We start from the raw sequence: 20,388 nt of genomic DNA, 5'->3' as shown, positions 1-20,388 counted from the left end.
TTTCTCCCCTGGAGAGTAGAGAAGGCAAAAGGCCCCAGCAGACAGGTTCTTTCCTTTTAGTCTCCTTGTATTTTACTTCATGTCCTTTCTCTCCTTCTTCTGGCCTTTCATCTTTTCTCTCTTGCTTCTTTCTCGTATTTCATTCCTGCTGTCAACCCCTTTTCTCTTTTACTCACACACACAAACTTAGACACATTCTTGTCTGCTATATTTTTTAAAGACTTATTCAAACTTTGTTCCATAACCATATGCTCACACTTGGACTTGATGTTGTATAGAACAGTTTCTAAAGCCTATAGTCAAGCATATACATGTCCAGGCCCCTCCATATACAGAACAATTGAACACTGGCCATAACATGGACCAGCAAACCCACGTGGCAGTTTACATCTCTACAGTCTGGCTTTTATCACTGGGTTAGGCCAAGTATGAGGATGCAGAATTCTTTGATTAATTATTTCTAAACTGCCAGGTCTCTACAGCACTCATCTTAGGAGGGAGAGTGACGACATAGATTTACTAAATTTTGTCATTATGCTGATCAGATAGCATTATTTTCAGACATAATTGTAACTATGAAGAGGAAACGTTTAGGTGGGGAGGAACAAATGGAAATCATTGGGCTGGGCCCTGTGTGATTTGGTTTTGTTTTTAACCAATTTTTTGTTTGGTTTTAGGAATCCATTTATCCCCAGGTGAATTTCATAAAGAAGTAGAAAAGTTTCTGTCTCAGGCAAATCAGGAAGAAAGTGATACTATCCTATTGGACTGCAGAAACTTCTATGAAAGCAAAATAGTAAGTAAGAAAACCACAACTGAGTTCCCACAGCACAGCGTGTTTCTGAAGGGGACACTGTGCCCACTGTGGCCCAGTCAGTGGCTCTCCTCCCGCTGCTAGCAGAGAAAACCCAAGCCTTTGAACACAGAATCTGGTGAGAAAGGCTAAGAAAATAGGGATTAAAGACATCTTGCACAAAATGAACTGTCTCCCATATGCCTACCCCTAGACACATGCCAGGATCTTGTCAAGTTTGCCTTGGGCAACCTCTCCAGTTCCCCAAGGTCTCTGAGAGGGTAACCCACAGCCCACCTAGCCTTGTTTCTAAGTTTTAGCTCTTGAAGTTTGAAAGGTCAGAGTATGGGATGAAAATGGCAGTGAGCCATTTTCTTGGCATTTCCTTGCCAAGGCAGGGCTGGGGAGTGGTGGTTGACGCAGAAAGAATCTTTGTTCTTACCAGGTATGTTTTTCTGATTAATTTTATTTCTGCTGCTTCTATATTGTAGGGACGATTCCAGGGCTGCTTAGCCCCAGACATCAGGAAATTCAGTTATTTCCCTAGCTACGTTGATGAAAATCTAGAACTTTTCAAAGAGAAGAGGGTGCTGATGTATTGCACTGGGGGCATCCGTTGTGAGCGGGGTTCAGCCTACCTGAAAACCAAGGTGAGTTCCCAACCTCAGGGCACTGCAGGCTTGGAGGCGAAGGAAGCTCCCACCCCCAGCCAGCAGGATTTATTGTCCCCTTGTATGGTTCCAGCATAGAGTTTCTAAGTATAAAGTCTGAAGTTCTTAAATCTCAAGATGTGAAAAGCACTCATCAGTCTTACAGACTCATCAAGTACAAAAGGGAAAGATTAGTTGACATCTCCCTTTTCCTAATCCTTTTGCTTGATCCTGAGAAGAGCAAATTCAGTAACATTACATGTCCCAACAGGTGTCTACCTATATTTAGGGAGCCACAAAAATAGTTGGGCTTCCCAGGATCTCGAGAGTGAAGGCCCTGACTGCTGTCCTCAGCCATCCCCCTAGCGGGCAAGGTCTGGCCAGTTGGTTCCTCGCCCCCCTTGGTCAGCAGTTCTTCAGTGTCCCACAAGGGAACCAGGGGCCCCATTTTGGCATTCCTACCACATGTCGCTTCTCTGTGGAGCTTCCTACTGGCCTCTGCTAGTCTCCTCAAATTTCCTGTTGTGTTTCCATACACAGGGAGTGTGCAAGGAAGTGTTCCAGCTCAAGGGTGGCATCCACAAGTACCTGGAGGAGTTTCCTGATGGTTTTTACAAAGGGAAGTTGTTTGTTTTCGATGAGCGTTATGCCTTATCCTTCAACAACGACATAGTGTCCGGTAGGTCAGCACTGGCTCAGAACAGCAACTCCTGAGCAGGCACATCCTCTGTATTAACCTTCTGGAAGGCAGGCCAGTACTGATTGCTTGACGAATAAAGGGAAAAGGACTGCACAGGACCACCATTTCCCACCAGAGCTGGGGATGCAGTGCTGGGGCAGACAGAATCCTGACCATTAGGAGCCCTGGGTTGGGATCTGACTCTATTGTTTACTAGTTAGACAAGTCCTTTAAAATGGGAATAACCGCACTCACTCTGTCCACCTGCTAAGAGTTGAACTAATAGGCTAAATCTAGGGTCTTAACCTGGAGTCGGTAATATTGTACTAAAGGGGCCTGTGAATTTGGACTGGAAAATAATTTCATCTTTGGTTTCATAACCCTTCACTAAATATAGCACTTCAATTATGAATGTAAGAAGCAAATCAGGTGTATTGGATGTACTTGTGACTTTGTCATCAATAGAAATCACAGTATTTTCATTATTACAGCTGCTATGAATATTTCAAAATAGCTTTTATGTGCATCATTGCTTCAAAATGGAAAGTTATTAGGCCCATCACTAAATCTTTTTGTGTGTTAAATACCATACCGTATCCCAGACTTTGAAGAATACTGTTATTTTGTATTTCTGTATAGTTGGTTTCCTTTGTGATCCTATGTATTTTATTTTCTGCATTTTAAAAACATTTTTCCAAGAATAGTCTTCACTAGGCTGTAGATTCATGGCACAAATAAAAGAGCCCCTAGTTAGATGGTGTGTGGACACATGTGTTATGCATGTTTAGAGTGGTGGGTGGGGCATTCCAGGGTGGGAGCTGACCCCAGGGCCAGAGCCAGAGTGGCTACAGGAAGCCTGTGGTGAGACTGTAGTCCGTAGTCCACAATAACACGTGGTACCAGATGAAAACAGTCAGGAGGAGGAAGATTAAATTAATCTTTAAGAAAATGGATCTTCCTCCTGGAGGCCACTGTTCTGAATGGGAAAGGTCATAAGCAGACAACCCTAGTGACTGTCAGAATTTTTTAGAACTTCTTTGAGCAGGGACCGAGATTGAATTAACACCTGGATAAGATGGGAGTCTGATTTCTTCTCCCCTTTCTTCTTGATCTTTTTATTCATTTTAATGGTCTTATTTTGTCTCTTATTGGAAGCAACTTCAGATCTCTAATGGCGCTAGAGGGAGAAAAAAGTGGGGAGAGAGGGCCCAAACGTAGCTTAGATAAGCTGGGTATGGGGACTTGAAGAATGATGTTATCAGTGGTAATAGGAAGTCAGCAGGCAAAAGGGGCTGAGAAAGTAGATACATGAGCTTTAGGACTTGTGTGGCTGAGTGTACCCTGGCAACAGCAGATCCATAGGCATGGGGAGACAGGTGTGGACTGCAGAGTTTCGATGTGCAGTCACCTGTATTCAGGCGTGTTGTGTCTCAGTGCAAAAGGGAATGGTGTTAAGGAAAAAAGCCAACAAAGGGTGTTGGCCAGCTTGGGACTAGTTAATGAAACAGAAAAACGTTACTACCTGTTTTCTAAATGGGGAAAAGAAAAATGGGTCCATGAATGCTAGAATCAAAAGACAAATCCCAGAAGCAACCTAACCCGAAAAAGTGGGGATGGGTGGGGGAGCCTTGTTGGTTAGAAACCTTCCCCAGGCCCGAAAGGATACATTAGATGCTGATGAGCAAAGGGCTAGGTTTAGGAACTGGAGAAGTGCCTGTCTACGTGGTGTGTGCACACACATGTGTGCTTGTGTTTTTATAACAAGGCTTTTCTTTCTTTCCAGAATGTTCCTACTGTGGCGTCCCCTGGGACCACTATAACCTCTGCTCCACTCCCCAGTGCCGCCAGCTCGTCCTGACCTGCCCTGCCTGCCAAGAACGAGGATTCACAGCCTGTTGTGTCACGTGTCAAGACAAAGGGAACAGACAGGCTGCAAGCCCCGCTCAGAGCAGCTTTAAAGAGGAATGCGAGTGTACAGCCCGACGGCCACGTGTACCGAGGGAGCTCTCACGGCGGGGGCCTCTCACAGCAGGCGCCTCTCCCCTCAAGCCTGGGGCCCAGGCTGGATGTTGATGGGAGCGGCCCCCTCTGCTCCCCCAGGCCTTCACACAGCTAGGTCTGGGGCCGCCATGTATTGGGGAACGTTAGGGCTGCACTAACAGAGAAATGGGGAACTTCAGAGCTGCCAGAGCCACCATGGTCAGCTGGTCACGTTAGCACCTGTCCTCCACAAGAGAAGGGAAGAGGAACTTGGGTGCTCACCTCTTACCACAGACATTCTGGCTCAGAAGGTGCTAGAGCACAGAAAAAGGCGGGCTTTGTGTGATCCCAGAGTTCCTAAGAGAGAGCCTTGAACCTGGTGACCTGCCCTGCCCCTTCTGCACCATGCAGCAGGGCTGGCAGTACTCATTTTTCTTATCAGCAAACCTGTCTGTCCTGATGGCAAAAATGAAAGCTGTGTGGCCCTAGAAGTGGGCTTCTCAGAACTGGGCCTCTTAGGTCAATCTACCATCCACCCCTACCTTCCTCTTTTCCCTGCTAGCCTCAGAGCACTGGACCAGGATCTGCCAACTACAGCGTATGGCCCACCTCTTTCTGTAAATAAAGTTTCACTGGACTAGCCACAGCCATTCACTTACAATGATCTTTGACAGAATTAAGCATTTACAAGAAAGACATTATGGCCTGCAAAGCCTACAGTATTTACATGTGTACCTCGGAGATGCAGATTCAGTTCCAAACCACATCAAAATGAGTTACACGAACTTTTTAGTTTCTTAGTATATGTAAAAGGTATGCTTACATTATGCTGTAGACTATTAATTGTACAATAGCATTGTGTCTAAAGAAACAATGTATATCACCTAATTAAAATTTTGTATTGCTAAAAAATGCTATCATCTGACAATGTGGGGTTGTCAAAAACCTTTAATTTGTAAAAACCGAAATATCTGTGAAGCACAGTAAAGCAAGGTATGCCTGAACTATCTGGCCCTTTACAGACAAAAAAAAAAAAAAAAAACCTTGCCACCTCTAGTCTAGATGAACAGCTCATCTGGTGGAGGAGATAGTCTTAAAGATGTGGCTGTCTTCACTTTTTATGGATTTCTTTTCTGAGAGCTTTCCCTGTAATAGTTTCTGCTTCCCTCAACACCCACCCTACTAGCTCTGAAGCGTCTTTGAGAGAACCACATTATGAGCTTGAAGACCCTGACATCTGGGTAGTAGTTTTTAGGTAAACACCTCAGAACACAAGACAGCCTGCGTCAGGTTACTGAGCACTGCTGTGGTGGTTTCCCAGCCTCCAACACATCAGGCGCAAGTCCCAAGAAACACATGAACAGCCATCCATAGACCAACAGATTTAATATTACATTGCAGTTTCCAGTGATGCAGAATACAGCTGCAATTGTGTTTCAAGGAGAAGCCGAATGGGGCTGGCTGTCCCTGCAGCACAGAGCCACTCCTGCAGCCTCAGTAGACACTCCTCCATGGCGGTGAGGCCCTGGCTCCATCTCTGGTTACCCTGTACTGTCCACATCGTTACAGTTCAGTATGCAAGACTTTTTTCATCAAAAGCCTCTCTGCTCAGTGCTCCGCAGCTTAGTCTATGTTCGTCTGGTCTTTGGCCTGTCCTTTGTTCTAAGATTTGCTGAATCGCTCATGAAAATAACTCCCCAAGCAACAGAAATACTAGTTTAACTGGCACTGTGGTATATTAAAAGGCACAAGGGCAGTGTGGCTTAACATTTTTGCTGGATCCCAGGAGATGCACGTGATGTTAAAAAGGGATCTGGCAGAGATGCCAAAATTACATTTTCAGAATTCACCATCTTGGGTGGTTTGGCCAGGTTTCCTAATTCTTAAATATCTAGATTTTCTTCACCATTGCCCTTGAGAGGCTTCATTTACAGGCGAGATCAGTGGTGACTTTTCTAATAAGTGATGTGACAGGGTGACTGAAGTCTGTAAGCATAAGCCATGATGGACTGGAAATTCATCTCAACAGTGATTTACCTCACATAAGGCATTGGCCCACTACTGACTGTGCAATTATGAGTGTTTTCAAGTATTTGGCCATAGGTTTTCACATCCATTGTAAGGTTGGCATCCGGTAAGGAAACAATTCTGACTCCAGTACTGTAAATAAATCCCAGATGTTGATAAAGAACACCCAGGAAAATGCTTGTTGCCTGGAACTGGTTTTTGTTTTTTTTTTAAAAAGGATGGTTTTTAAAATTTGAATTTTCATTATTGGCTTTTTCTATCATTCCCTGGTAACCAGCAAAAGGACTGTTCTTTGATTGCTGGCAAAGCTCTGTGGGCTTGTCTTTAAGTTAAAAAAAAAAAAAAAAAAAAACTGTTCTTGATCCAGAAATCAATTTAGCAACTTTAATCTTGAGGTTCTTAAAATTTAAAGGAGGATTAAGAATGATGATTTGTTTGTTAAAGAGCTAAGATCAAATTTGTAATAAAATATTTTATAATGTTTTTCAACCATGTGGAAGAGGGTGCTGTTTGTTCCTGTTACACATTTTAAATATACCTGAAACACCACATACCAAGGTCACTGAAACTGGACTTCTGGGGTTAAGTCACTGCTGCGCTAACATCGTCTTCACTAAGATCTGCCGGTTCAGGGGCTTCTTAGTTTTTAAATAATAAACAGACTGAATTTCTGTGACTAAAGAAAAACTTCACATTAACCATAGTTTATAAAATTCTCAGCTACAACCACTAGCTAACCTAAAACCTTAGTGCATGAAGAACTGAACCACAACGGGGTTTGTGCTGGCATTCTGCCTTCTGGTTCCCACCGCAGAGCACAGCTTATCAGTAGAACACGTCCAGTTCAAAGGCGTGGTCGGCACCCGCACACACTAGACGCCGCTCCGGCACTTGGGGATGATGGGCCCGGTCAAGTCTGCCAGCCTCCTCTTCCTCACTGGAAAGGAATGGAGATGAGACGTGAGCAGCTGTCCCTGGGCCCCAGAACCACCACCGTGGCTTGGAAAGCACCAGGAAGCTTCTTGACAACTTTGCTGAGCACACTCTGAAGTCTGTTGTTTTTAAAGGACAGCTTGTGAGCCTTCACTGAGAGGAGGGCCTGTAGTGGTGTAGATTCGTTCAAAAAGTACTTGTGAAGCACTGGCCACACAGGTGTAAAGCCCGCTTTATCCAACTCTACTGTCATCCTTCATGTACAGAGGCCCCATGGTTGAAGATCCTTACTCCAGGTCAGATCGAGGTTAAGTTCAGTCCATCTTAATGAAATTTTAACCTGCTGGTAAGGTTTCCCTCGGCCCTTCCTCAGAGTTCTCGGCCTGCCTGTGTCAACAACAGCATCTGCCCTGATGATTACTCTGCATTATCTGTATCACCTTATGGTTAACCTTGACATTTTCCCAGAGGCAAGACAATATCAAGTCCAAACACTGTTCACATAGCAAGGGAGTTAAATGTCGCCAAGAGGAAAGCATTAGCCAGGGGGTTGCAGGCGCAGTCATTAGCTTATGAGATGGCGGCGATGGTGGGGGGCAGGGGGAAGGGTCCCCTTTGTTGTAATAAGGGAGAGTGTTTGAAACAAAACAGTGTCTGCAGATGAAAACCAAGCAGCAAGTCACATCAGCTATGAGAGAAAGGCAGGTCAAAGGCTGTAGAGCCAGTGGGCGGCAGTCAAGGGGGCTGCAGGTGTGGCAGACAGGATGCTATTGTGAGAGGGAAAAAGTCTGTCTACACTTAGACACCTTCCGGTTCCTGAGCTAAACAAATTTAGATCTCAGATGGATGCTTACAAGCTGTACCAAGAACCGAATCGGCCTGTGTATGACACTGAGCGTATAAAGCAGAACCACCCAGGAAGGTGTGTTACTCTGGTTATGGCTAGGAGCTGGTGGGGAGACACAAAGCTTGCCCCATCTGGGGCCTAGAGTTTAGCCTTTGCCTGGGCTGCTCCTCTCCCCTGCACCTCCCTGGAAAGAGCAATGAACGCAAATCAGCGGGCTGTCTCCTGGAGAGAAGACAGTGTGTCTGGCCAGATTCCTGGAGACCATCAGAATGTGTAACAGCTTGGGGGGAGATGTGGGGGGAACCACCACCAAAGCCCAAAAAGCAGAAGAGGTTTGCCCAGAGTGATGAGAGGGTTTACACAAACCAGGCTTGGCAGCATCTCCATGTTAGCTGAGTAAGCATTACACCCCATTTACACTCAACCCCTCACTGGAGCCCCTCCAACAATTCCAGAGTGTCAGCGTAGTCACCACTGCCATGTCATGGATGAGGGAAGTACGGCAGGGAACAAAGCAACAGAGCTGGTACCAGACGGAACCAAGGCTGTGACTCATCTTGAGCCTCAGTCCAGCGCCTCCCTCGGTACAATCAGGCCCTGTCTATGCAGGCTGTACACATACACGTCTCATCTGGGTCTCACAAGGGGACAGCTCCTTTCCCCTGGAGAAGACAAGGGAGCCAGGGTTCCTGAGGGCGAGGCAGCAGAGCCAGGACTGGTTCCTGAGGCCCCAGTCCATGGCTTGAGGTAAGAAAGGGACCCCATGGGGTCTCCCACAACTTGCCCTCAGTAAGTATGCTGGGCTGCATCTGCACACGGTTCCCCAGGCACTGGCTTCTACAGGAACTGGATGGGAAGAAAAGAAAGGCACCACTTTGGTATTATTTTCCCCCATTTTAATAACGAAGAAAATTGAGGTCAAGAGAGGAAAAGTATCTTGCCTCAAGTCACAGTGAATAAGAGACACAACTGGGAGCAGATGCCAGGTCTTCCAGGTTCCTTCAAATCAACCTGCTTTTTACTTCCATTAAAGCAGACTCCTCTACATGGCTTATCATTACAACTGCCAGAGACTCTTTCACTGTCAGAGCCTTCCAGCATCTCAAGCCATCTGGACCAATCCCCATCAGCATCTTACGCTCCCTCCACCACTTGCCAGGCTTTATACCTCCATCATGCCTTTGAGGCATGTCTTATATACATTTATATGCAGCAGCATTGACTGAGTGCTGTGATGTGTCAAGCACAAGGGTAAGAAATAAAGATTAACAGGGGACTAAGATAAACCTATAAGAAATTAGATAAAACATCACAAGTATGCTGGTAGATCTCATCAAGTATGAGAGGCCCAGTGAACAAAGTAGTCAGATCTTCCAAGGATGGTGGGTAAGTTGTCCACTGAATCTCAAACGATAAAGGGGTAGATGGTGGGAACGTGCAGGGAGCATTAGGAGTAATAGTTTCTGAAAGGGCAGCTTTTGCCTAGGTCACTGGGAGACACTCAGCCTTCCTGGACTGGTTGATACCAATATGGCAAGGCAATGGCTTGTTGGGGTGTCGAGAGATGAATCTGGCAGGGCCTCAACTGGAGCGGAGGCGGACAGCACAGGTGCTGGGGCCAGAATGACTACCAGATCCAGTCCCACTTCCGCCCACTGACAGCAGGTAACTTTACTACTTCTCTAGGTCCCATCTCCTTACCGTAGGATGGGGATGACAACAGTATCTGCCTCACCTGGTTTTGGGAATGTTACATGAGTTAGTAAGATTGAAGTGTTTAGGGCAGTGCCTGGCACACAGTAATGGCCATGTAAGTATCAGCTGTGATTGCGAAGGGACTTGTAAGCCATGTCAAGGAGTTTAACCTGAGAGCAGTGGGAACACGAAAAGGGTTCTAAGCAGAGTGGTGGGATATGCTGTGGGATGAGCACTGTGAGATGCCGGCCCTAGAGGAGCTGCAGGGGTGCGAGGACACTGCAGAATGCTGGGTAAGGGTGATGAGGGCTGGACCAGGGCCCAGGGGACATGGATAGTGAGGAGGTGGCTGGCCAGGTTGGGGAAGCACAGACAGAGGTGCCGATTTCTGGCTTGAAATGGTGAGGAAAGTAGTATTCTTTCCGAAGATGATGAAACTGATTTGGGGGGTACGTGTGTGTGCTGTGTCTTGGGTGCCTGTTAGGTCTACCTTGAGAAAACAGTAAAGGAGTGACTTTCCCAGAAACGAATGTTTTCTGCTTTTAAACATGTTACTCTCTCCCCACCCCACCCCCCAAAAAAACATATAACTGTCTTAACCTGGAGGCTGCAATTCAGATTTCATTAAGGGACGAGAGCATCAGTGGCAGCGTTACAGGACCCTGAGCAGCAGCCTGGCTGTCAGCTATAAACAGTGTGGAGACAGGAGTCACCTGAGGTACCACCTTGGGAAAGTAGGGATCCCCTACTTTCTCCATCTCATCCCCTTTGAGATGGGGATCCTCGGCTCCTTCCTGATGCCTTGCTCTCTCCCATGGAACACTGCTAAGAGCCCAGGGCGGGAAGGACCAAAGACACGCCAGTCAGGATGGGTCCTGGGCAGGCTGCCTGTCTGCAGAGCCACTGGCTGACCCATGGCCTTGGAGACTACATGTCTCCCGAGGAGCCCACCTGCCTTGCAGGCAAGCAAAGCCTAGGCCCTGCAGACCTGGCCCATGGCCAGGAGCCAGCTCAGAGGTTGGTCGGAGAGAGAAGGAAGCTGGAGAGGCCTGTTCCCTTCCATCTAGAGCTTGCCCCCTGCCGCTGGACTGCAGCATCAGATGAGTCACAACTGCCGTGGCTGGGCTCTAATGACAAATGGGTTCAGCTGGGAAATGCGGAAGCCTGTCGGCTTCATCAGAGCATCAGGAGCAGGATGAAAAAACCATGTTGGAAAGAAAGTCAGAATTTCTTTTAAAGGAGGACACTGATGCACCATCAAAATTGGAAGTGTTTCTTTCACAAAGTTAGAAAACAGGCACAATTTGCTTTTAAAGCTAAAAATCCTACTTCACCAACTGGTACTCTGTTGTGTGCAGTCACTTAGATCACTCTGCTCTAATTCCTTCTGTGGGAAAACCCAAGGGAACCGCTGAACAGGTCTCGGGGGGAACCCCGTTTTAATACCCTGTCATTCCCGCCTAGAAAACTGCCACTGTCCCACTACCCACCTGTTTTCCTCACCAAAGTCCTGAGCTCAGCATTAAAGGCCTTTGGCTCATAGCGTCCCATACCTACCCCCTCACCCCCATTCCCATAAACACCCCATGTGCCTGGTCATCGTCCCTGCCTTTGCCCATGCTGTTCCCTCTGCTTGCAATGCCCTTCCCTCCCTTCTCTGTGGGCTCCTGCTTCTCCTACCATGTGTAACTTCCTATAACAGTTCCTCCTTCCTTTCAGAACTTCCTGTCTCTCCTATCTGGCATACTGGGTCCTATCACCCTGCCTTTGCCAGCAACCCCACCAGGAACTCCTGCCGACCTCCTGCACAACCTCTCTCTTCTTCACAAGGCTGACCCAGGCCCACCCCCACCAGGAGGCATGGCTTAACTGGCCTCTGTCCTCACAAATTATTTGCTTGTTTCGTCTGCATACAGTTTGTAGGCCTTCCTGAATCTAGGGGTCTGACTTTGAGTCTTTTTCTCCCCTAAGGGGTTGTAAAGGTTTCTGAGTCACGGACTTGGCTTTCTGCTACTGCTTATGTCACCTCGCATAGCCCTGGGCACACAAAAGGTGCTCGCAAAGTACTCACAGTAACTAAGGTGTGACACTGTAACTAACAAAGGTGTGACTTGACCAAACCACTGCCCAGAAGTGCAGTCCCTCCCAGGCCTCAGTTCCTCCAGAAGAGAACGGAAGGAGGAGCCTGAAGTCCCGTCCAGCAATGGCATGCGAGGCTCCTGCCATGACCTCACCAAGTCCCTGGTGATAGGAACTGGACCTGCATTTTAGAACACAGACTCTCAGGACAGTGTCCTCAAGGGCCATTTCCTCTAGCCTCCAGCACTCCTGACTCATCTGGAAACTTCTAATCCTAGGAAGAAGCCCTCCAAGCCATCTTGCCACTGGAAGACCAAAGCTCAATTAGCCCTGAGACAGGCACTGAGGGACACATAAGATGTTTAATCTGAGATTTTAAAAAAAAAAAGTGAGGTTACTGCATATCAGAATACAACTCAAGGCTTTTTAGTGCTGGGTCTGCAGCCAGATCACAACTGAGCCAACAGAGTCCAGGTTATGGGCCATCCTCAACAATTCAGTGTAGCTATCACTGAGAAGGGGGTGACAGAGGATGAGATAGTTGAATCAACTCAATGGACATGAGTTTGAGCAAACTCCAGGAGATAGTGAAGGACATGGAAGCCTGGCACGCTGCAGTCCATGGGGTCGCAAAGGGTCAGACACAACTAAGTGATTTAACAACAATAACCTCTGTTACACCGTGATAATTATAATTCTTAGTGGTTTGTGTTGGCTCATGTTTTATTTCAAATAAGGACACTTCACAAACCAGGACACCTGGTGTGCGTTTTTGTTTGATGGACTTTTCTAGATCTGCAGCTCTAGAAAAAAGTAACAGCTGGGGTAAGGCTATGGTTTTTCCTGTGGTCATGTATGGATGTGAGAGTTGGACTGTGAAGAAGGCTGAGCGCCGAAGAATTGATGCTTTTGAACTGTGGTGTTGGAGACGACTCTTGAGAGTCCCTTGGACTGCAAGGAGATCCAACCAGTCCATTCTGAAGGAGATTAGCCCTGGGATTTCTTTGGAAGGAATGATGCTAAAGCTGAAACTCCAGTACTTTGGCCACCTCATGCAAAGAGTTGACTCACTGGAAAAGACTCTGATGCTGGGAGGGTTGGGGGCAGGAGGAGAAGGGGACGACGAGAGATGAGATGGCTGGATGGCATCACTGACTCGATGGACGTGAGTCTGAGTGAACTCCGGGAATTGGTGATGGACAGGGAGGCCTGGCGTGCTGCGATTCATGGGGTCACAAAGAGTCGGACACGACTGAGCGACTGAACTGAAGAAATGAATAAATAGCTTCTTAAGAACATGAACCTATACCTTCAACATCCAGTGCACTATAGGTCTTTGACAAATGTTTGTTGAATTGAGTAGCTCTGTGGCTCTCTAGGGAGAAGGCAATGGCACCCCACTCCAGTACTCTTGCCTGGAAAATTCCATGGACGCAGGAGCCTGGTAGGCTGCAGTTTATGGAGTCGCTAAAAGTCGGACACGACTGAGCGACTTCACTTTCACTTTCCACTTTCATGCATTGGAGAAGGAAATGGCAACCCACTCCAGTGTTCTTGTCTGGAGAATCCCATGGACGGAGAAGCCTGGTAGGCTGCAGTCCATGGGGTCGCACAGAGTCGGACACGACTGAAGCGACTTGGCAGCAGCAGTGGCTCTGTGAGTACCTGCCTCGTGCATACACACCTACACACTCACCCCCATTCTTCTAGGCCTTCCGTGTATTAACCTAGCTTCGGATTCATCACCAGGAAGTGACACACCTGAACTCTGAGATGTGCTTTAGCGTTAAGCTCCTTGCATTTTACTGAGTGTCAGAAACAAAAACTAAGCAAAAAGAAACACATTTAGAGCAGGTTCAAATTTTATCAAAAACTCACTGAACACATCATCCTTTAAAAACACAGTTAGCTCATAATTCAATCTCAGAAAGAAGCTTTCTTCTTTTTAAAAAATGCATTGTTTCCTTCTAAGAATAGTATAACTTGCTTTGTCTTCCTTCTGCCTTTGAGTCTAGGTAACTCACAGTTGAATATAATGATCAATTAAGTTAACAGGCCCACTCCTTTTCTTGTTTTGTTCCCCCCCCCCCTCTTATTTTCCTATAGCCTCATCAAACATACTCCTCTTTGGACACTATCAAGTTCTTCAAGCAGGCAGCAGGAAAACACAGGAGAAACAACTACCCACACAGCTTGAGAACAATTAGCATCTGGAACTAAGTCGGTGATTGGTCTCTCTTTTTGTTCAACTGACTTGTATTTCTATTCAGTATTTGCTAAGAAAGATTGTGACATTTTCTTTTTTATTTTTTTAGGAAAAAATACAAACTATGCCTGTAACTGAGATTAAATGAATGTAACCTGTTATACTTTACTATGAAGTCAACATTTTCAACCTTTACTTTAAAAGCAATATCAAATCCCCCAGGCTTCAGGTGTGGGTAGTAAGGCTGATTGATGGCTTTGGGATCTGGGGCTTGGGCCAGACTGTATGATTTGGAGAGGATTCTGGGCTCGGACACGACTGAGCAACTGAACTGAACTGGGCTCCAAAAAAGGTATTCAGAAGAGGAAGAGACTCAGTGTTGGCTTTGTGCCTCCTACGTTTCACTCACTAGGCTAACAAGCTGAGGGTGCGCTCTGGGCCCACTCCTGTGCTGAGTTGAGCTACCTTTGGGGAGGAGGGCCTGGCCTCGGCGGCGTCTGCAGGCAGGGCTCTGGCAGTCTGGGGAAGGTTCCGGGGGGAAGCAAGACGCAAACAGGGAAAACAAAAGTATGGGATTAGGATGAAAACCGACAGTCAGGCCCAGGAAGAGGCCTGCCTTGGGCAAAGCAGCAGTGGAGTTTTCCCTGCCATATCTCCTCCGACAGGTACGAAGAATGACAGGCGGCGGCTAGGGGGCTCAGGTCCACTCACCAAGGTCGTTGTTGTTCATCATGGCGTTGGACGCTCGCAGCCGAGGTCCCTGCTGGGTGAAGTGGTAGCCGAATTTGAGGAGCGTAGCGTTTTTTTCCAACATGCTCACAATCTCCATTTCCACTTTGTTGCCCAGAGGCTGGCTCTTTGATTTAAAAAAGAAAGAAAAAACAAACAAACAGTCACTTCTTGCTCACTCGTGCGGCACCTAGATCTTCTCTACTCGCAGAAACCCCGAGCGCTGGGCTGGGATTTTAGTACTTCCCTGCCCCCGCCCACTCCAAGAGCAGGGCAACCGGAAGCCGGAACTGTGGAGAAGTTGAAAGGTCAGGCAGCCAGGAGTCAATGAGCTGGGATTCAAACCTAGGGTTGCTGAACGCCAAGAAGAAATTTTTCCGCTGCCCCACAGCAGCCTTCTTGGACTATCTAAGCGGGAAGGACCTTCATATCGTTTAGTCTCAGGGAGATTTAAAAATCCCACAACCCAGGCTATCCCTCATACTAATTAAATCACTGGCTGCGGTACTCGGGTGTGCACGGTTTTTAAAACTCCCCAGGTGATTTCAGTACTTTGGCCACCTCATGCGAAGAGTTGACTCATTGGAAAAGACTGATGCTGGGAGGGATTGGGGGCAGGAGGAGAAGGGGACGACAGAGGATGAGATGGCTGGATGGCATCTTTTAGACTAGAGATTTGTAAATCTCTTCAATTTACAAATGAAGAAACAGGCCCAGGGAGGGAAGAGGATTTGTCTAAGGTCACACAGAAAGTTGGGACAGCCAGAGTTAGCTTCCTAAAGCCTCACTCTGATTATGCTAGTTCTCTACCCCCAGATCCATAGTGATGATCTGACAAAGATGAAAAGGAAAGGAAAACATGACAATACATAGTGTTGGGAAGGATATGATGTGGATATTCATCCTTCTAGTTTATAATAGTGGGAATAAAAGGGAAACAAACATTCATCAAGAGGCAGTTTCTCAAATGAAAGATGGTTAAGCTTTACAGTAGAACATGGGCAGCTGTACAATAACAGTGTGACTCTTTGGGCCCAAGCCTGGAAAGATTCTGTGACACAATATTGAATAGATGAAGCCTAGTGACATGGCAACCCACGCCAGTATTCTTGCCTGGAGAATCCCAGGGACGGGGGAGCCTGGTGGGCTGCCGTCTATGAGGTTGCACAGAGTCGGACACGACTGAAGGGACTTAGCAGCAGCAGCAGCAGCAGCAGCAGCAGCGACAAGATGGGTTGTACTTGTTACATAAAGTCAACTGTATTTCCCACACACATACATATGCAAATGTATGGTGATGAGCTTGGGAAGTTTTTGTTTTCTTTTTGTATTGGGTTTTCTGTTACCATGTATAATAAGATATTAAAGAGTAAACATAATCTTAAAAAGGTTTAAAAAGACACAGAAGGAAAGCTAACATGGTATTTAATGATTAAAGACATTCCCCCTCATAACAAGAACAAACCAAAAAATGTCCACTTTCACCAACATTGTCTGAAGGACAATTAAGTAAGAAAAAGAAAGAAAAGTCACCATATAGAGAAGGAAAAAGCAAAACTATTTCTATTTGCAGGTGACACAGTATTGTATCTAGAAAACCCTAAGGAATCCACAAAAAGCAATTATTAGAGCTGATCACCACATTCAGCAAGCTTGCAGGGTGTTTAAGATCAGTATTCAAAACCCATCTGTGTTTCTACATACCAGCAATGAACCACCACCTCAAAGTGAAATTAAGGCAATCATTTCATTTACAATAACATTAAAACACTTAGGAATAAATTCAATAAAGAAACAAAGACCTGCATGCTGAAAACTATAAAACAGCACTGTACATTAAAGAGGACCTGAATAAATGTAAAAACATCCTATATTCATGGATCAGAAGACTTAATACTGCTAAGAGGGCAATACTCCCAAATTGATCTAGAGAAGCAGCAAACAAACACAGAAGCACCACTAATGACTCCCCATGGCTGATAACTGCTGCCATTTATTGAGAGATTACTATGTTCCCCATGCCCTGTGCCCAACATATAGGGTCTCAGTTCATTCAATAACCATACAGGATAAGCCCTGCCTTCTCTGCAGGCTGGCACTCAGGTCCTGCACAGTTCTGTCCTCGCCTTCCTTTCCTCTCTCAATCTTTCCTCAGGCTGGTTACCCCAGGGGTGGAGAGTCTGGTACCCGATGCCTGATGCAGGCAGAGGTCCATTCTAAAGGTTCACGTGTCCTCTTGCCTCCATGTGGAATGCTCCTACCCTCCCTCACCCTCCTGTTGACGTGTCCGTAATGCTTTAATTTGTTGTTGTTCAGTCGCTCATTTGTGTCCAACTCTGCAACCCCATAGACTGCAGCACACCAGGCTTCCCTGTCCTTCACCATCTCCCAGAGTTTGCTCAAACTCATTTCTATTGAGTCGGTGATGCCATCCAACTATCTCATCTTCTGACATCCCCTTCTCCTCCTGCCTTCTTCTTTCCCAGCATCAATGTTTTAATAGCTACCGGAGATGCCCCCTCCCTGACGAGGCCTTCCTGATCTTTACCTCTGGAAACCATCTTTCCCTACTTGACACTCAAGCATTGTTATGTCCCTCTCTACTCCCAGCCCAGTCAATCTGCATTATTGGGTCACCTGCCTCTGTAATTGTCTCTCCCACTAGACCTGTGTTGTTCAGTAGAGCAGTCACCAGCTGCACTGGGCTCTTTAAATCTTTTTTAATGATATAACATTAGTTTCAGACATACAGTATAATGATCTGATATTTATATACACTGTGAAGTGATGACTACACTAAGTCTAGTTAACATCCATCCCCATACACAGTTACCTACATAGTTTCTTATTATGAGAACTTTTAAGATTTAGTCTTGGGAGTTCCCTGGTGGCCCAGTGTTTAGGATTCCGGATTTTCACTGCTGTGGTCCAGGTTCAGTCCCTGATCAGGGAACTGAGATCCCACAAGCCACACAACCAAAAAAAAAAAAAAAAAAAGTACTCGCCTAGAAACTTTAAAATATGCAATATAGTATTATTAACTATAATCATCATGCTGTACATTACACCTCCATGTGTTACTTTTTTTCTTTTTTTTAAAATTAATTAATTTATTTTACTTTACAATATTGTATTGGTTTTGCCATACATTGACTTGAATCTGTCGTGGGTGTACATGTGTTCCCCATCCTGAACCCCCCTCCCACCTTATTAATAGAAGTTTGTACCTTTTGACATCTTTCACCCATTTCACCCACCCCTTACCCGCTGCCTCTAGCAACCACCAATCTGTTCTCTCTTTTTTTTCTTAGATTCCACAGATGAGAGGATATCGTATCTATATTTCTCTGAATTCACTTCACACAATATCCTCTAGATCCATCCACACTGTCACTAATGGCAAAAATTAATTCTTTTTATGACTGAATAATATCCTATTGGACATACCACATTTACTTTATCTATTCACCCAGCAACAAACACTTTGGTTGTTTCCATGTTTTGGCTATTGTAAATACTGGTGTAATGAATAGGGATACATATCTTTTCAAATTAGTGTTTTCATTTTCTTTGGATAAACACCCAGAAGTGAAATTGCTGGATCGTATGATAGTTCTACTTTTAATTTTTTGAGGAACAGCCATACTATTTTCCATAGTGGCTGCACCAATTGTAATTCCCATCAATGGTGCCCAATGGTTCCCTTTCTCCATATGCTTGCCAACACTTGTTAATTCTTATCTTTTTGATAATAGCCATTCTAACAGGTGTGAGGTGATAGCTCATTGTGGTTTGGTTTGTATTTCCCTGATGATTAGTGATTTTGTGCAACTTTTTATGTACCTCTTGGTCATCTGCATGTCTTCTATGGGAAACTATCTATTCAGATTCTCTGCCCATATTTGATTGATTTTTTAAAAAATTTAACTAAATAAAATGTATATGGAATCTAAAAAAAATACAAATGAATATATATAGTAAAAATAGAAACAGGTTCACAGATATAGAAAACAAACTATTGGTTACCAGCAGGGATAGAGAAGTGGGGAGTGGCAGTATACAGATAGGGGATTAAGAGCTACAAACCACCACATATAAAATAGATAAGCAACAAGGACATCTTGTAGAGCATAAGGAATTATAGACATTATCTTGTAATAACTTATAATGGAGTATAATCTATAAAAATACTGAATCACAGTACATCTGAAACTATAATATTGTAAAGCAACTATACTTCAATTAAAAGTTAAATAAAATTTAAAATTCAGTTCCTCAGTTGCATTCAAGTGTGCAAGAGCCAGTGGCTAGAGGTTTCCATATTGGTGCAGATACAGAACACTTCCATCAACACAAAATTCTGTTGGATGGTTGCTAACCTAGACCGTGAGCCCTTAGGGAGCACATAATACCCTATCTCTAGGGCAAGGGCAAGGCATTGAACTGAATGGAAAAAATAGGAATATGATCAGTGCACAGCAACTTGGGGAGGCTGAGAAGATACATCAGCCCAATATCCAAAAGGACAAGTGTGGAACTGCAGTTGAGACTCTCGATAAAGAACTCCTTCCAGGTATCCTGAGTTCACCGGAGCTTGTGTGGGTTCAGACAGAGCCGGAACTGCTGACTAGGGCGGGCAGAGGGAGGATGGTAAGATTCCACCAGCCCATCTGGCAAGGCTTCTGATAGTGCTGGGAAGAGCTCAGGCCTGTCCTCGAAGGACCCAGCACAGTCCTGGGCTCTGGCCAGCTTGGTCTGGCAGATGATACAGACTGCGACCCCAGTAAGGAACTGGCATGTCCCCCACCCACCCCACTAAGCAGGAAGCCTGGTCTCTCCTTGCTGTCACTTGTCAGGCAAGCTCTGCTAGAAAGCAAGATGGACTAGTCTTAAAAGCACCAGTATCCCGAGTGGAGGGACTGCCAATGACTGCAGGGGCCGCTTCGCAAAGCTGACACATCGTGCCGCCTGGTCTAGAGCACAAAGCACTCAGATGCAAACTGCCCCATTCGACTGCCCTCCATCCCTGGGAGGTCAGCAGCCCTGGACTTGGGGATGAGTAAACTGAGCCCGTGTGTATATGGAAGCCAGGCTGTGCTTCCTCTGCTTAAATGAGAGCCAAGGCTAGAGCTGAAGCTGGAGCTGGAAGGACTTCAGAGGATGCTCCAGCACCACCTTCTCCGACAGCCCTGGAATACATGCAGACATGTCAGGTGTGTGCCAGAGGGAACATTAGATAATCACAGCCTGTCTGCCTGGAGTGTTAATCTCTGACCCAAACTACATTTTTACATTAAAATAGAAAATGTGCATACATCTTAAGAAGCTTCCTACTTACTACCTTCTCAAGCCCTTCCTTTCTCCAGGGACTCTGAGACTAGAAGAACATCAATCACTTCATAGATGAGAGAGGGGGCCTTGCAGACAGAGTCAGGACTAAAACTCTGGTCTCTTATTATCTAGTGATCATTGTGTCCTAGGCATGGCATAAGCACTTTACATAAGCTAAGTCAATTTCTCTTCCCTATAAACCAATGGAATATGTAGTATTCTTAAAACTTTCATCTTATAAACAAGAGACATGATAAGCAGATATTAAGAAATTTCCCTCCAATCACAGAGCTAGTCAGTTGCAGAAAGGATTTGCACAGTGTACTCCAGAGCCTGTGCTAGTTCCCACTTCAGTCGAGTGCCTCTGAAAGAGCTCAGAAGGGAGACTTGGCTCGGCGTGCAGATTGCCATCTAACCATCAACAGTGGCTGGCGAGGT

General features: G+C 45.7%; 2 protein-coding genes across 23 annotated transcripts in view; one reads left to right on the top strand and one right to left on the bottom strand.

Moving 5' to 3' along the window:
* TSTD2 (thiosulfate sulfurtransferase like domain containing 2) overlaps positions 1-6,619 on the top strand; it is a 29,157-nt gene extending 22,538 nt beyond the window's left edge. For all 13 annotated transcript variants that reach the window (XM_086415998.1, XM_086415996.1, XM_086416004.1 and 10 more), the window contains 4 exons: positions 678-796; positions 1,285-1,443; positions 1,984-2,122; positions 3,906-6,619. In XM_086415998.1, the coding sequence (XP_086272124.1) occupies positions 678-796; positions 1,285-1,443; positions 1,984-2,122; positions 3,906-4,195 (707 nt within the window). In that variant the 3' untranslated portion in view covers positions 4,196-6,619. The remainder of the gene's footprint in view (positions 1-677; positions 797-1,284; positions 1,444-1,983; positions 2,123-3,905) is intronic.
* The window catches only part of TMOD1 (tropomodulin 1), a 93,424-nt gene continuing 78,505 nt past the window's right edge, over positions 5,470-20,388 (bottom strand). For all 10 annotated transcript variants that reach the window (XM_086416008.1, XM_086416015.1, XM_086416014.1 and 7 more), the window contains 2 exons: positions 14,602-14,746; positions 5,470-7,067 (listed from right to left, as the gene is read on the bottom strand). In XM_086416008.1, coding sequence (XP_086272134.1) covers positions 7,003-7,067; positions 14,602-14,746 — 210 coding nt within the window. In that variant the 3' untranslated portion in view covers positions 5,470-7,002. The remainder of the gene's footprint in view (positions 7,068-14,601; positions 14,747-20,388) is intronic.

This window comes from Bos grunniens, chromosome 8, assembly GCF_055505025.1.
Source record: "Bos grunniens cultivar Pamir isolate PY7600 chromosome 8, Bosgru_T2T1.0, whole genome shotgun sequence".
Taxonomy (NCBI): domain Eukaryota; kingdom Metazoa; phylum Chordata; class Mammalia; order Artiodactyla; family Bovidae; genus Bos; species Bos grunniens.
This window is presented reverse-complemented; position numbering and strand designations above follow the sequence as displayed.